The following is a 17960-nucleotide window of genomic DNA, read 5'->3' as shown; positions in this document are numbered from 1 at the left end:
AAAAACACTGGTGCACAGGCACACACCATCTCTGACGCAGAAAGTCTGCCCCAAGAGCTGGAACACTTCAAAACTGTATTCCAGAAAAACAGGTACTCGGAATGGCAGATCAGATGTACTCTCCGCCCCACCACTACAGTATACTGTGTGTGGAGACGGAAGAAGTCACGGAGAAAGAGATAGCCACTGCCTATATACCGTCTACTGGTGCACTATCAGGGAAAATATTGAGGAAACACTGAGTAGGAATTGTCTTTTGCCCACCAAATAAAACACTAGCATTATTGGGAAGTGTCAAAAGACGATCTCGGTTTGCGGAAGGCTGGCATATACCAGATTCCGTGTCAATGTGGGAAGACTTATATTGGACAGACAGTGCCCATCATCGAAGATCATTGCTGAGAACATCAGAGGCATACCGACATGGGTAGCCCAACAAGTCGGTGGTCGCAAAGCACTGTTTGTCCGAAATTCATGATATGGACTACCAACATACCAGGGTCTTGGCAGAGACATCTAAATACTGGGACAGTGTCGTTAGAGAGGCTATCGAAATTCATACCAGGAATGGACTCATCAACCGAGATTGCGGCTACAACCTCAGCAGGGCATGGGCACCAGCACTGAGTCTAATTAAAAAGACGTTCAGCAAAGGAAACGAACGGGAGACTAGGGCAGATGAGGCAGTTACACCAACGCCACCACAGACGCCGATTCCAGCGTCTCAACGACGGCTGACGCACGAGCGTGAACTGTGGACATAACGCCTCGCAAGGGGAGGGGATTTAAGATAGACGCCCTCCCTCAGGAGTTCAGTTCGTCAGCGCACCTGACAATGGCGACATGTCTTATTGCCAAAATATTGTGCCCGTTGGACACTATGGACTGGCAGTACACCCATGGACTGTTCGAGCAAGAAATACACCGGGAGGAACTGAAGAATCACAATAATAATAATAATAATAGTTCATTTACTTTTTTATGAAATTCTCAATATGGTATACATAAGGACTTTGCATATTTTCATTGAATTACCTTTGATTTTATCTGCGGCCAAATCCACATCTTTACACAGTGAAGACACAAACAGCAATAGTATCTGCCAATTTACTTTTACATCTAAAATAGCTTCATTCACTACTGCAAGACTGTCCTTCAGGTTCATAACTTTAGCTATCTGAAAAGGTACGATTCTGTAAGTTCTTCAAAATGATTTCTTTTCTTGAAGTTGTACCAAGTAAATGACAAAAACTTAAAACATAAAAGATTTTTATCATGAGTAAACAGTTGTTTGATCACTATGGTATTTCAGTGTGTTAAATAATAATGTCACTTTACACAAAATTAATTGTCTAAAAGCCTAGCTGTGAAAACAATTTTCAGTGCTGATACTCAGTTGGCCCAGTAGGTGTGGCAGGCTTACATAGAACAGTGACCCAGGAACATGCATCCACACTACAGAATAACCTGTGGCCCCACCTCTGGTAGCAGATAGATAAGATAGAGAAATCCATTTAATTATGTAACCATAGTAATGAAAAGTTCTTAAATAACTATAAATAATAGAAAATGCAAAAGTAATAATAATTAACATATATAGTTGTCAGCAGGCACATAAACAGGCAAGACTGAGAATACTGCAAGCTTCTGGACAAATTCTTCCCCAGAACTAATAGAATACACACACACACACACAAGTAGCCCTACAACTGCACAGTTACGCTGTGCTGAGCTGTAATTGTGGCATAATGTAGTCAGCTGGCACAGTGTAGCTGTGCGGTGTACACAGAGTGTCAGTCCCTCTATCTCTCTCTTTGTGTGTGTGTGTGTGGGGGGGGGGGGGGGGGGGGGGGAGTAGGAACGTTTTATCTATTCACTCACAAGAAAGATTTATCATATATCATAAAGTTACTAACATTTGCACTCTAGTTTATGTTTCTGTTGACTCATCATCTCAACTAAGCAATGTTTTTACTTTTACACCTTCCATTTTCTATTTGGTTGTTCTCTTGGTTGGGCAGCCACATGTGCATATGTTCCAATAGTCATTACTAGGGCTAGGACTTTTATGATAGGGAATATATTTTATTGTTAAACTGACATGTTCCATAAATATATACAATTTATTGTTATGAAAAACCTAAGTGAATTACTCAATGAAAATAATCAGTTTTTGAAAATATAAAGTAACTGTACAGATAAAATATCCACTCATCAAGCAGCAGCCAAACACACATATAAAGGTATAGAAATTTGTGGGCTTTCACAGTGATACAAACTGAATAGTCCCTCCTTAAAACCTCAGCCCCGTCCTGAGGGCTAACACCTCAATCCATAGAACTACTTCAGGGTGTATACGTGGACAAGGAAAAAAAAAATTCCCCGATTTTTCCTGGTTTTTCCGTGTTAAGTGACAGTATACTTTCTGTTGAAACAGTAAAACTTATCAATCCTTTGAATGGATATGGTTTTATACAGCAGCGTAGAGTTTAGGAAACAAAACTCAGGAGGGAAAAACACGTTTTGGAAAGATCTTTGATGTGCAGCAACATGTACACTGCATATTTTCATATTACAAAAGTCTACATTCTAATTCCACCAACAGGAAAAGTTAATGGTTTAAGTTAATATATATATATAGTACTGCTACAAGAAAAGCAAAGCTTTCACATATAATATTTGTCTCGAAGATTAAAAGCTACAAGAGAAGCTAAGCTTTCACATATAATGTTGATCTGTTTGGCACATGTTACACTTTAGTAAATCTCTGATCTTCTGGGCTTGAAATACTTCTAAATGGCTCGTCATCAAAGAGTTGATTTTTAAATGAGAGCAAAAGCTTTGTGATTTAAGAAATTTATCGTACATTCTCACATATAGTTCATCCTGTGTTAAAGGAAATTTACGTTGAAAATAATGCTTTTTGAACCACAATTCGCAATATCTTCCCGTGACCTGTTTAGATCCATTTCAGCAGTTGCCAGAGAGTGCCAGATAAGAGGCGTCACAGTGCCTCCCGTATTCGTACGTGTAAAACATTAGAAGATCTTTCTTACATTATGTCCTAAAAGAAACAAGACATCAGATGATACTCCAAGAGCGTGAACCATACTAAAATGCATAGTTTGCCTTAAAGGGTACATTTGTATGTCCAGATTACCAATGACGTAGGCCTCGATCTGATATTACGCTTTTCAGTGTGGTTTTCGGCATGTAAATTTTCTTGGAGTACCAGTACTGTATTATGTTATGTTTGGTTCTTTATTATGGCATAATGCTATACGTGCTAGAAGATGAAAACGTGCATTTGAAATGCAGTGAACAGTTGAAACAAGCCAATAGTGTGGAATTAAACACTTCCTTTCAAATAAATTTACTGCCACAGCAGGAAAGCTTAATAAAAGCCAAATTTCTTTAGCAAACTGAAAAAATAACTTTATTGTTCTGCAAGGCGATTAATGCTTGACTGACAGAAAGGTGGAAATAAATTAAAATCTGAAACTAGTAACATATTTTAGCCTCCCGTAATTATGTGAATGTAGGAAACAGAAAAATCACTAAATGCAAACTCAGGTCACGTGGAGACTTTATGAAGAGTGTGATACATAAAACATATATCTTCGAGGAAATGTAAAACATGTTATTTGGTCTTAAGTGTGCCGAAATGCAGTGCCACACCTGTTCGAACAACATTCTTATACGGCACATCACTGTATTTTGCTCCGTGGAACTCAGACGTGTATATTTTGTAATGGATGCCATCAAACTATTTCAGGACAGTGGAAATTAAAATGTCCTGTAGTGCCTCTCCTACTCCCAGTCGGCCGGTTTGACATCTTGCCCCTTTTAAATATAATAATAATAATAAAATCGCTATTAATACTGGATGGGATTATTTGTAACTGGGAGAACAAGCACTCTTTATTGCCTATTAGCTAACAACTGCTCTTCTGAGTGACATGAACAAGCACTCTTTATTGCCTATTAGCTAACAACTGCTCTTCTGAGTGACATAAAATTAAATATAGGGTACCTGAAACCAGCAAAGACAAGAGACAGGAAAGACGGTACACATTTATTCAATCCTTAAGTCCTAGCGATTTTTCACTGATCTTGCTACAGCTTTACATGGCGTGCGTTCCTTTCTGCGAAAGAACTATTACCTCATCAAAGTTCGTCAACATGAAAAATCAAAATGACGTCGTCTAATACTGAAAAACTGTTAATACAAATAGTACCAAAGACTGGTGTGGTTTCTCGATCTGATTACATCTATTTTGTCACCGTTTGCTGGATAAAACAAAATAGGCATTTCTAATATTGCAGCAATTGTAACACACACCAAATAAGTGAGACTGTTTTGGCAATAATGATCATTATAATGATCATTATAATAGTATGACAATATAATTCATGAAGTACCAATAGAAATACCTATTTGGCCTACAACAATCAATTCATTCATACTCTCCATTTTTTCTCATGCTCGAGTCCGAAAAGTAGTAGAACAAAATTTTTACATAAATTTGGAATTGTCATATTCTTCCATAATTTGTGTGATTTCCCCGTTTCTTCTCCTTGCTCATCCTAGCAAACAATCTTGTCATCACTAATTCTGTAACTAATCCAACCACTGTCAAAACTCTTTCTTTGGTTAACTTTACTAACCCTGTCACAATCACCAGATTAGTTATCCTGCGATTATTCTCCAGTTAGGCGTTATTACGTTTTCAAAAAATGGTTCAAATGGCTCTAAGCACTATGGGACTTAATATCTGAGGACATCAGTCCCCTAGACTTAGAAATACTTCAACCTAACTAACCTCACGACATCACACACATCCATGCCCGAGGCAGGATTCAAATCTGCGACCATAGCAGCAGTGCGGTTCCGGAGTAAATCGCCTAGAACCGCTCTGTGATAGAAGGCGACTATTACACTTTCGTACAATGCGTTTTCCACGCTATTCCCAGAATGGAACTTAAAACGGCTGTTAGCCAGGGACTAAAACTGGCCCTGTCAAGTGTAGCGATCTGGCCAACAATTTTCTGTTAGAATTTCACTTTCTTGGATACACCGTGAAGATAATACATCATCTTTCTGTTAGTCATTTATTTCCACTCTGGTAATCTCAATCTATGGATTTCGCTAGTAATTATAACAACGATGAACATTTGCAAACCGAATCAACCACATAAACAAGCAACAGTCGACGTTTACCAGTTCAGCTTTATTTCGCTCAGCTCATATAGCGCCGTCCCATTTTGTCTGCAGGAAAGTTAATTTCTAGATGCGGCGAGAATTCCCCTGGTGGACACACCACTTAACTATGCACGCATTCGAAAATCAACTTAGACTGTGTTCAAAAATGTCCAAAAACCATCAGAGGTGCATTTCAAAATCATATGAATAATCGATGGCCTGACGTGCGCTGGATGCTAGGTGCTTTGTGAAACAAGGTTTTTTCCTCTAGAGTATGAATTGGCCCCCAAATCCGGGCCTTCTGCACACGCGTTAATCTGGCAGCCTGGGCGCGCCAGTAAAATTTTTCTAGGTACCCCATGTGACTGGTTGCTGTTATTGTTGCTGCTTACACAACCAACAGTCACACTTCAGTAGCCAGAAGCGGGAGAAGGTATTACTCATACGCGACTCAACTGCGCGTGTTCATGAGCCCGGTCGTAACTGCTTAAATGAATCTAATGTAAACAGTTGTGACATCACTCTCATCGGAGGCAATTTGTTGTTATGAAGCATTGCATACTCTTCCTAAACTCTTTGGCACATTTTACTGTTGGCAGATGCCTGTACGTGCACTGTCTTATTTTATATGGTGCCTTTCGATTTCAGTTTTATTTTCGTTTTTTCTCTCGTTCAAGTTTTAATGCTGCATTATTATTTTGTAGTAGTGGGATACAAGTTTTAATGCTGCATTATTATTCTGTAGTAGTGGGATACTGTAACATCCTTTGTTAGAGTTTCGGTTCTTACCAGCTAAAATTACAAAAATTGAACTGAAAACTAAAACAATGAAAAATTCCCGGAATTCTAAAAAATTCCCGCGTTTTTCCCGGATCTCCCAGTTGTTCCGGGTCGTATACACCCTGTTCTTACCCCACCCAAACCATGCACCCCCACCTTTTCCCTTCTCCCTAAGATTCACAAATCTAGACGGCTTCAAAGCACCTACCAAATACACTCCTGGAAATTGAAATAAGAACACAGTGAATTCATTGTCCCAGGAAGGGGAAACTTTATTGACACATTCCTGGGGTCAGATACATCACATGATCACACTGACAGAACCACAGGTGCATAGACACAGGCAACAGAGCATGCACAACGTCGGCACTAGTACAGTGTATATCCACCTTTCGCAGCAATGCAGGCTGCTATTCTTCCATGGAGACGATCGTAGAGATGCTGGATGTAGTCCTGTGGAACGGCTTGCCATGCCATTTCCACCTGGCGCCTCAGTTGGACCAGCGTTCGTGGTGGACGTGCAGACCGCGTGAGACGACGCTTCATCCAGTCCCAAACATGCTCAATGGGGGACAGATCCGGAGATCTTGCTGGCCATGGTAGTTGACTTACACCTTCTAGAGCACGTTGGGTGGCACGGGATACATGCGGACGTGCATTGTCCTGTTGGAACAGCAAGTTCCCTTGCCGGTCTAGGAATGGTAGAACGATGGGTTCGATGATGGTTTGGATGTACAGTGCACTATTCAGAGTCCCCTCGACGATCACCAGAGGTGTACGGCCAGTGGAGGAGATCGCTCCCCACACCATGATGCCGGGTGTTGGCCCTGTGTGCCTCGGTCGTATGCAGTCCTGATTGTGGCGCTCACCTGCACGGCGCCAAACACGCATACACCATCATTGGCACCAAGGCAGAAGCGACTCTCATCGCTGAAGATGACACGTCTCCATTCGTCCCTCCATTCACGCCTGTCGCGACACCACTGGAGGCGGGTTGCACGATGTTGGGGCGTGAGCGGAAGACGGCCTAACGGTGTGCGGGACCGTAGCCCAGCTTCATGGAGACAGTTGCGAATGGTCCTCGCCGATACCCCAGGAGCAACAGTGTCCCTAATTTGCTGGGAAGTGGCGGTGCGGTCCCCTATGGCACTGCGTAGGATCCTACGGTCTTGGCGTGCATCCGTGCGTCGCTGCGGTCCGGTCCCAGGTCGACGGGCACGTGCACCTTCCGCCGACCACTGGCGACAACATCGATGTACTGTGGAGACCTCACACCCCACGTGTTGAGCAATTCGGCGGTACGTCCACCTGGCCTTCCGCATGCCCACTACACGCCCTCGCTCAAAGTCCGTCAACTGCACATACGGTTCACGTCCACGCTGTCGCGGCATGCTACCAGCGTTAAAGACTGCGATGGAGCTCCGTATGCCACGGCAAACTGGCTGACACTGACGGCGGCGGTGCACAAATGCTGCGCAGCTAGCGCCATTCGACGGCCAACACCGCGGTTCCTGGTGTGTCCGCTGTGCCGTGCGTGTGATCATTGCTTGTACAGCCCTCTCGCAGTGTCCGGAGCAAGTATGGTGGGTCTGACACACCGGTGTCAATGTGTTCTTTTTTCCATTTCCAGGAGTGTATATACTGTAATGTTATGCCTATTTATGCAAGCTAATCAGCCACCCACTATGAGGTAAGATGAATTTGTTGTACGGCTAAACGCTAGCAAGCCCAGATTTAAGTCCAGGTACAAAGACTAGCAGCATCACCAGATGTGGGTAATCCCAGTATGGGGAATTTTTATGATGGATGGTCACTTAGGAGGGCATAAAATGCTGCAAGAAATGGCAGAATGTCAGGCAATCTTAAAGGCGGCTAAGTTGAAACTCTCCAAACTTCAATAATAAATCACAGTTATATATTAAAGTGAAGCCGAATACATCAGCGATCCCAGAAAAACAAGGCATGTCCAAGGACACAACAACATTATCTTTAACACTACAGAAGTTATTACTTCACAGAGATAAACGTTTTCACAATAAACCTCTGAATTAATAACTTTTAAATGCTTCATGCGATTGCAGCAAATGATATCTCAGATGATAGCATTGCAGTATAGCCATCATCTCTGGAAGGTTTTTTTATGATAGTGCATATATTTTGTTGTAAAACTGACATGTTCTGTAACAGCAGAAACAGTTAGGTATCGTCACAGTTGGGGGTTTGTCTGAGATATGAATGCAATCCTGTTACAATTACAATTGTAATTATAATACTTTACAATATTCTGTGCTCCAGATCCAAAATCTAGTGCACGATAGGCAGTTTGCATGGGAGCTCTGAGCATAAGATTTTGCAGCTGCTGCATGCATGAGAGTATGTAGCAAAAGCTAGGTGTGGGGAAGCTCGTCACGGAACTTCAAGAAAGAAGGTTATGCAAAGGCATGTTGAGTTCAAGTCTGCTGTGGCCAGCAGCAGTTGAGACCTCAATGGCGGCATACGGGCAGTGATGGCCACGGTAACGCGGACCACCAGCGGTGACTTCGAGTTCACCAGCATCAACACTTCGGCAGCAGCAGTACAGAAGAAACAATCAGCATGACTGACAAGTTATGTATTTGCACTGACAGCATTAATATGTGTGAACCCACAGGTTCATCATCAGTGATGGAGCTTCCAACAATTAAGAAATTATCCAGCATGAGTGATTCAGATAATGTTAGTGGGACAGTTAGTCCAAAATCTGAATGTGTTGATGTTGACAGAGACAATATTAGTGGGGCAAATAGTCTGAAATCAGAGAAAGGAGAAGTAACTGCAAATAATTCAGTGGGATGGTTAAGTGAAATTCTGACAAATTTGTACTTGATACTGGGTACAGAGTTAGGTTCAATAAAAACAGACAGACAAGTGTAGCAGAGAGTATAAAAACTGAAGTGAAGAAAATTAAAACCAATATGGAAGGGAAGATAGCTTCAAAATTAGAAGCTATAAGGGCAGATGTAGGCAAAATTTCTTACGAGGTTGGCCTGATTAACACAAGATTTGACAGAGTGGAAAAATATTTCAGGGACAAGTTAGAAAAGATACATTATTAGCCTGGTGGTGGTGTTAAGGATTGTGCACTGAGGCAAAATGCACTTGAGGACAAGCTCTCAATTGCAATGGTACCTAATGATTACAGCTGTGTATTTGCTCTTCTAACTGGCATCCCTTACAAGAAAACCAGTTGCGTCTTTACCTGTGGTTACTTGTTCTTTGATGGCCTGAGCTGGCTGGACACAAGAATAAAAAGTATGAGCCAGCCACTCTGCGACAGACAAAAACTCCAGCATAAGAACACAAGGCACAGAAACGCAGATGGTCAAATGACAAACATACAGTCGAACAGACAGCACCAAAGGAAGTGAGGAAGAGTTGAAATGCTAGTAGGGTGAAGGCCTGGTAGAGAAGGCCACATGCCCACTCTTAGATAGAGTGATAAAAACCTCTCTCTTGAATAAAATTGAAAACTTGATCAGCCATTGAAGCATTAACACCTAGCACTGTGGGGAGTGCTTCAGGAAGGTCAAAAGACTGCCTCAGGGTAGCTAAATTGGGACAGTCCAACAAGAGGTCAACTACTGTCAATCTAGAGCAGCAGTGACAGTGGATTGGGTCCTTGCAATGGAGAATGTGACCATGAGTCAGCCAAGTGTGGTCAAAGCGCAGCCGGCAAAGGACAACAAAGTTCCAGCAAATGGCACACATGGATGGCATCCACACATTCGTTGTTTCCTTTATAGCACATTATTTATTTGGCATACTGAGGATGTGCCATTTGGTATTCCAGATCCCAAAAACTTTACAGCGTAAGACCGATTGGAGACCAGATTCTGGAAAGCCGATCTTCAGACTCAGTTTACAAGTATCCTCTTCAACTAGCTTGTTAGCAAGTTCATTTCCTGGGATTCCAACATGTCTTGAGTTCCAGACGAAGACCACTGACCATCCACATTGTTTGAGGACATAAACAGAGCCTTGGATAGCCATTACCAAAGGATGGTGTGGATAGGACTGCTCAAGAGCTTATAAGGCACTCAAGGAGTCGCTGCAAATGAGGAAGGACTCCTTGGTCCAGGGAAAAATATGTTTAAGAGCACAGGTGATGGCTACCAACTTGGCAATGAAAACACTGCAGCCAATGGCAAGGAGTACCAGTCAGTATGTCCATCATGAGCATAAGTGAAGCCAATATGACCATTGTCCATTGAGCGATCAGTGTAAACGATTTCTGAGCCCTGGAACTCACAAAGAATAAAGAAAAACTGGCAGCAGAGGGCCTCAGGAGGAACGGAATCTTTTGGGCCTTGTGACAGGTCCAGACGAAGCTGTGGCTGAGGCAAGGACCATGGAAGTGTAAATGAGTCCACGCAAAGGAAAGGTGGGAGAGGGAAGGACTGAGTTCAGAGAGAAGGGAGCAGACAACAGACTGCAATTGTAATCCCTGATTCAGGCTGCTGTTGCCGGAGATGGAGTGCTGCGTTTACAGGCAGTAGTTGTCACCTGATCTGCAATGGAGGAACCTCAGGTTCCATGAGTAGGCTATTCACTGGGCTCATTTGGAAAGCTCCCGTCACGAAACAAATTCCACAATAGTGTATAGGATCCAGCATCTGAAATGTTTGTTGAGGGTGATGCTGAACCATACGCAAGGCTCCCATAGTCAAGATTGGACTGTAGAGGGGCTTTGTGCAGCTGCAAAGTGTAGGACTATCTGCACCCCAGTCAGTGTGATTAAGGCAGCAAAGAAAGTTAAGATTCAACCAGCACTTTTGCTTAAGCTGAAGAAGATGGGGAAACCAAGTTAAATGGGCATCGAAAAATAGTCCTGAAAATCCATAAGTCTCCAATACGTTATGTAGCTTGTCATCAAGGTAAAGTTCTGAAATGGGGTGGACAGGATGGCGAATTACATGATGCAAGTCTTGGTGGCTGAAAACTGAAAGTCATGGTTCACGGCCCTTGACTGCACCTACTGTATGGCTCCCTGCAGTCACCGTTCAGCCACACCAACAGCAGGTGAGCAAAAGGACAAACAAAAGTAGTCAGTATATAAGAAGTGTGATACTGACGACCCCGCTGCTGCTGTGCGCCCATTAATGGCCATTAAAACGAGTGGGACACCTAGTAAGAGCTCTGTGCAACCCGTTCTCTTAGATATGGAGGGAACTATGAGAAGGACTGGCACGAACTCTGAAGTTGTGGAGTGACAAAAGGTTCTGTGTAAAAATCTGGAATGGGCCATGGAGACCCTACTCATGCAAAGTAGCAAGAATGTAGTGTTGCCAAGTGGTGTCACAGGCTTTCTCCACGTAAAAAAAGACAGCAATAAGGGGATGGCAGTGGGAAAAGGCCGTTCGGATGGTGGACTCCAGGTATACCAAGTTGTCAGTGGTGGAGAGACCTTGTCGAAAACTGCTCTAGCACAGAACCAGGGTGGTAAGTCACAGATGCAGAGTTTCGAGCACAAAGCTCAGCCAAATGCTCTGCGATTGTGTCTGGGTCAGTATATACAGCTCCACATGTGGAAATCCCAGATATACTCCCCTATGGACCATGGACCATGGACCTTGCCGTTGGTGGGAAGGCCTGCGTGCTTCAGTGATACAGATAGCTCTACCATAGGTGCAACCAAAACAAGGGTATCTGTCGAGAGACCAGACAAACATGTGGTTCCTGAACAGGGGCAGCAGCCTTTTCAGTAGTTGCAGGGGCAACAGTCTGGATGATTGACTGATCTGGCCTTGTAACATCAACCAAAACGGCCTTGCCGTGCTGGTGCTGCAAATGGCTGAAAGCAAGGGGAAACTACAGCTGTAATTTATCCTGAGGACATGCAGCTTTACTGTATGCTTAAATCATGAAGACGTTCTCTTAGTTAAAATATTCCGGAGCAAAATAGTCCCCCATTCGGATCTCCGGGCAGGAACTACTCACGAGGACGTCGTTATTAGCAGAAACAAAACTAGCGCTGTACAGACAGCTGTGTGGAATGTCACATCCCTTAATCGGGCAAGTACGTTAGAAAATTTAAAAAGGGAAATGGATAGGTTAAAGCTAGATATAGCGGGAATTAGTGAAGTTCGGTGGCAGGAGGAACAAGACTTCTGGTCAGGTGAATACAGGGTTATAAATACAAAATCAAATAACAGTAATGCAGGAGTAGGTTTAAAATAATAAGAACACAGATAAACTACTATAAACAGCATAGGGAATGCATTATCATAGCCAAGATAGACACGAAGCCCACACCTACCACAGTTGTACAAGTTTATATGCCAGCCGGCTCTGCAGATGATGAAGAGATTGAAGAAATGTATGATGCGATAAAAGAAATTATTCAGATAGTTACGGGAAACAAAAATTTAATAGTCACAGGGGACTGAAATTCGATAGTAGGAAAAGGAAGAGAAGGAAAAGTAGCAGGTGAATATGGACTGAGGATTAGGAAGGAAAGAGGAAGCCACCTGGTAGAATTTTGCACAGAGCATAACTTAATCATAGCTAACACTTGGTTCAAGAATCACGAAAGAATGTTGTATATGTGGAAGAGGCCTGGAGACACTGGAAGGCTTCAAATAGATTATATAATGGGAAGACAGAGATTTAGGAACCAGGTTTTAAACGGTAAGACTCTGATCACAATTTATTGATTATGAACTATAGACTAAACCTGGTGAAACTGTAAAAAGGTAGGAATTTAAGAAGATGTTACCTGAATAAACTGAAAGAACCAGAGGTTGTAGAGGGTTTCAGAGAGAGCATTATGGAATAATTGACAAGAACAGAGGAAAGAGATACAGTAGAAGAAGAATAGGTAGCTTTGGGAGATGAAATAGTGAGGCCAGCAGAGGATGAAGTAGGTAAAATGGTGAGGGCTAGTAGAAATCCATGGGTAACAGAAGAGAGATTGAATTTCATTGATGAAAGGAAGCATATATGAAAATGCAGTAAATGAAGCAGGCAAACAGGAATATAAACGTCCCAAAAACGAGATCGACAGGAAGAGCAAAATAGCTAAGCAGAGACGGCTAGAGTACAAATACAAGGATGTAGACGCATGCACGACTAGGGGTAAGATAGATACTGCCTACAGGAAAATTAAAGAGACTTTCAGAGAAAAGAGAACCACTTGTATGAATATCAAGAGCTCAGATGGAAAACCAGTCCTAAGCAAAGAAGGGAAAGCAGGCAGGTGGAAGGAGTATACAGAGGGTCTACACAAGGGTAGACCTAAGTTAAAATGAGGCCCCGGGAGTAGACAACATTCCTTTAGAATGAGATTTTCACTCTGCAGCGGAGTGTGCGCTGATATGAAACTTCCTGGCAGATTAAAACTGTGTGCCCGACCGAGACTCGAACTCGGGACCTTTGCCCTTTGCGGGCAAGTGCTCTACCAACTGAGCTACCGAAGCACGACTCACACCCGGTACTCACAGCTTTACTTCTGCCAGTATCCGTCTCCTACCTTCCTAACTTTACAGAAGCTCTTCTGCGAACCTTGCAGAACTAGCACTCCTGAAAGAAAGGATACTGTGGAGACATGGCTTAGCCACAGCCTGGGGGATGTTTCCAGAATGAGATTTTCACTCTGCAGGCTGTGGCTAAGCCATGTCTCCACAGTATCCTTTCTTTCAGGAGTGCTAGTTCTGCAAGGTTCGCAGAAGAGCTTCTGTAAAGTTAGGAAAGTAGGAGACGGATACTGGCAGAAGTAAAGCTGTGAGTACCGGGCGTGAGTCGTGCTTCGGTAGCTCAGTTGGTAGAGCACTTGCCCGCAAAAGGCAAAGGTCCCGAGTTCGAGTCTCGGTCGGGCACACAGTTTTAATCTGCCAGGAAGTTTCAACATTCCTTTAGAACTACTAACTACTAATAGCCTTGGGAGAGCCAGCCACGACAAAACTCGTCCATCTGGTGAGCATGATGTACAAGACAGGCGGAATACCCTCAGACTACAAGAACAAATAATAATTCTAATCCCAAAGAAAGCAGGTGTTGACAGATGTGAAAATTACCGAACTATCAGTTTAATATGTCATGGCTGCAAAATACGAACACGAATTCCTTACAGAGGAATGGAAAAACTGGTAGAAGCTGACCTCGGAGAAGATCAGTTTGGATTCCGTAGAAATGTTGGAACACGTGAGGCAATACTGACCTTATGACTTATCTTAGAAGATAGATTAAGGGAAGGCAAACCTACATTTTTAGCATTTGTAGACTTAGAGAAAGCTTTTGACAATGTTGACTGGAATACTCTCTTTCAAATTCTGAAAGTGTCAGGATAAAATACAGGGAGCAAAGGGCTATTTATGTACAGAAACCAGATGGCAGTTATAAGAGTTGAGGGGCATAAAAGGGTATCACTGATTGAGAAGGCAGTGAGACAGGGTTGTAGCCTATCTCCGATGTTGTTAAATCTGTGTACTGAGCAAGCGGTAAAGGAAACAAAAGAAAAAATTGACAGGTGATGCTGAGGAAAGAGATACTTAAAGTAGTGAATGAGTTTTGCTATATGGGAAGCAAAATAACTGATGACAGTCAGAGTAGAGAAGATATAAAATGTAGACTGGCTATGGCAAGGAAAGTATTTATGAAGAAGAGAAATTTGTTAACATTGAGTATAGATTTAAGTGTCAGGAAGTCTTTCCTCAAAGTATCTGTATTGAGTGTAGCCATGTAGGAAGTGAAACATGAATAATAACTAGTTTAGACAAGAAGAGAATAGAAGCTTTTGAAATGTGGTGCTACAAAAGAACGCTGAATATTTGATGGATATATCACATAACTAATGAGGAGGTACAGAACAGAATTGGGAAGAAGAGGAATTTACGAGACAACTTGGCTGGAAGAAGGGATTGGTTGGTAGGAAACATTCTGACACAACAAGGGATCACCAATTTAGTATTGGAGGGAAGTGTGTGGGGGTAAAAATCATAGAGGGAGCCCAAGAGATGAATACACTCAGCAGATTCAGAAGGATGTAGGTTGTGGTAGTTATTCAAATATGAAGAGGCTTGCACAGGATAGAGTAGCATGGAGAGCTGCATGAAACCAGTCTCTGATATCCGGAAGGGTGTCCGAGTTTAGTCCAGGCCTGGGAAGGAGAGGTTCATGTTCCAATGGTGGAGATAAGTCGCTCCCAACACTCCTGCTTCCGTCGTTTGATTACTTGATGGACACGGGCATGGCGCCATTTGAAGGCAATGAGGTGCTCCAGGGCTGGGTGCCACTTATGACATTGGAGGGTCTGACTATGGTTTCTAATGGCCGCTCTGATTTCCAGTGACCACCAAGGCACCGTCTTCTGCTGGGGGCAACCTGAGGAACATGAGGTTGCCAATTTAGCTGCAGAAACAGTGGTATTAATAATGTTCCAGATCACCTCATTGCTGGTGCCATGCAACAGGTATCCAACAGTGGTGACAGATGTGAAAGCGTCCCAGTCAGCATTGGTAAGAGCCCATCTGGGCAACTGACCTGAAGAGTGATGCTGGTGGACAGACAGGAAGAGCGGAAAGTGGTCACTACCACACCAGTCGTTGTGAGCTCTCCAGTGGACAGACGGCAGAAGGATAGATCTCAAAACGAGAGGTCAATGGCCAAGTATGTGCCACACTGAAATGTGTGGGGGCACCTGTATTTAGGAGGCAAATGTTCCATTGAGTTACTAGACTCTTGACATCTTTACCATGGCCCAGCAATCTTGGTTCCACCACCACACAAAGGGTTATAGCCATTGAAATCACCCAAAAGCAGAAAAGGTGAGGGGAGATGAGAAATTATTGCAGCCAAAACATGTCGTAGTATGTCGCCATCTGGAGGAACGTATTGCAGATGGCAAGTTCCTGTGTTGTCTTCACCCTGATAGCCACAGCTTCTCAAGGGGTTTGAAGGGGCACAAGTCTGCTATTTATAGAGGTAACGACATATATATACACATCAAAAAAAGTTTTGCAACATCCTGGTTCCCAAAACTCCTGAAGACAGACGTTGACTGTGGATATTGTATCACAGACACTGTCCCTTTGACTGTTCAGAGATGTCACTAAGCCTGCCCAAAGACGTAAACAACCATGTACGAGCAGTGCCTATTAGATGGAGAGGGTCTGACAGCCGATCAGTTCCAGTCATTCCACCACGAAGGAGGTACACAGCTCATGTTGTCTGTAGTCCAACCATGCCCAGACTGTCAATACCGCAGTTCGATCACATCCTCATTGTTACTCTGTGCCAGGAAGGGCTCTCAACAAGGGAAGTGTTGAGGTGTCTCAGAGTGAACCAAAGTGATGTTGTTCAGACATGGAGGAGATACAGACAGACAGTAGCTGTCAATGACATGTCTCACTCATGCCGTCCAAGGGCTACTACTGCAGTGGATGACCACTACCTACGGATTATGGCTCGGAGGAACCCTGACAGCAGTGCCACCATGTTGAATAATGCTTTCAGTGCAGGTAAAAGACATCATGTTATGACTCAAATTGTGCACAATAGGCTGCATCATGCACAACTTCACTCCCAAAATCTATGACGAGGTCCATCTTTGCAAACATGACACCATGCAGCACGCTACAGATGGGCCCAACAACATGACGAATGGACTGCTCAGGATTGGCATCACGTTCTCTTCACCGATGAGTGTCACATATGGTTTCAACCAATCGTCAGAGACGTGTTTGGAGGCAACCCGGTCAGGCTGAATGCCTTAGGTTCAATGTACAGCGAATGCAGCAAGGTGGAGGTTCCTTGACATTTTGGGGTGGCATTATGTAGGGTCATCGTACACCGCTGGTAGTCATGGTAGGCACCACAATGGCTGTATGATAAGTGAATGCCATCCTCCGGCCGATAGTGCAACCGTTTCGGCAGCATATTGGCGAGGCATTCGTCTGCATGAATGACAATTCGCGCCCCCATCGTGCACATCTTGTGAATGACTTTCTTCAGGATATGACATCGCTCGACTAGAGTAGCCAACATGTTCTCCAGACAGGAACCCTATTGAACATGCCTTGGATAAATTGAAAAGGGCTGTTTATGGACAACATGATCCACCAATCACTCTGAGGGAACTATGCCGAATCACAGTTGAGGAGTGGGACAATCTGGACCAACAAAGCCTTGATGAACTTGTGGATAGTATGCCACGACAAATACAGTTACACATCAATGCAAGAGGACATGCTACTGGGTATAAGAGGTACCAGTGTGTACAGCAATCTGGACCACCACCTCTGAAAGTACAACATGCAATGTATGATTTTCATGAGTAATAAAAAGGGCAGAAATGATGTTTATGTTGATATCTATTCCAATTACCTGTACAGGTTCTAGAACTCTCGGAACCAAAGTGATGCAAAACTTTTTTTGATCTTTGTATATACGTTACCTGACATGCTGTTATAGTCATTCTGATTTGTGTAACAGCCCTGATAGCCATGGAGGGCGGGCGTCTGCATTGCAGGAAACCAGGTTTCCTGGGGGGACAAGCAGGAAGCAGATGTAAGGCGTAAGAGTTGTCATAGCTCAGCAGGGTGGTTGAAAAAACTGCCGCAGTTCCACTGGAAGATGATGCTTTCTGTAGTTAGTCTGGGAAGGCATGAAGGGACCAAGGAGGCCACATCGTGACCTTCTGCCACCAGTTGAGTACTGGTATCCATTTCCATTGTCTTTGAGTCGACAAGATCTAGGTACATCGGGGATGCTAAAATATCCACCTCATCCTCAGGTGTGGGTCTGGTAGGAAATGGTGACTGGGGGACCACCAATGTCACACGATTCATAACAGTCTTCTCGTTGGACTGTTTGCCCTTTCACTGCCTGTAGGAGCTTGCTGGGAGGGCTTCTCTGAGGTAGCTTTAGGTACAGATAAAGACCATGAAGCCCTTCGACTAGCAGCTTGTGGCTCCTTCAGCCACTGGCTGGTGTCCACTTTTGC

At 43.5% G+C, this 17960-nt stretch overlaps 1 protein-coding gene and 1 non-coding gene across 7 annotated transcripts in view; one reads left to right on the top strand and one right to left on the bottom strand.

The window, feature by feature from the left end:
• The window catches only part of LOC126335175 (uncharacterized), a 224843-nt gene that overhangs the window by 97353 nt on the left and 109530 nt on the right, over positions 1 to 17960 (bottom strand). For all 6 annotated transcript variants that reach the window (XM_049998169.1, XM_049998163.1, XM_049998165.1 and 3 more), the window contains one exon: positions 1036 to 1177. In XM_049998169.1, the coding sequence (XP_049854126.1) occupies positions 1036 to 1177 (142 nt within the window). The remainder of the gene's footprint in view (positions 1 to 1035; positions 1178 to 17960) is intronic.
• Positions 13763 to 13837, top strand: Trnal-caa (transfer RNA leucine (anticodon CAA)). Its single transcript has one exon. It is a non-coding gene; the product is annotated as a tRNA-Leu (tRNA).

The sequence above is a fragment of the Schistocerca gregaria genome, chromosome 2, assembly GCF_023897955.1.
Source record: "Schistocerca gregaria isolate iqSchGreg1 chromosome 2, iqSchGreg1.2, whole genome shotgun sequence".
In the NCBI taxonomy this organism is placed as follows: domain Eukaryota; kingdom Metazoa; phylum Arthropoda; class Insecta; order Orthoptera; family Acrididae; genus Schistocerca; species Schistocerca gregaria.
This window is presented reverse-complemented; position numbering and strand designations above follow the sequence as displayed.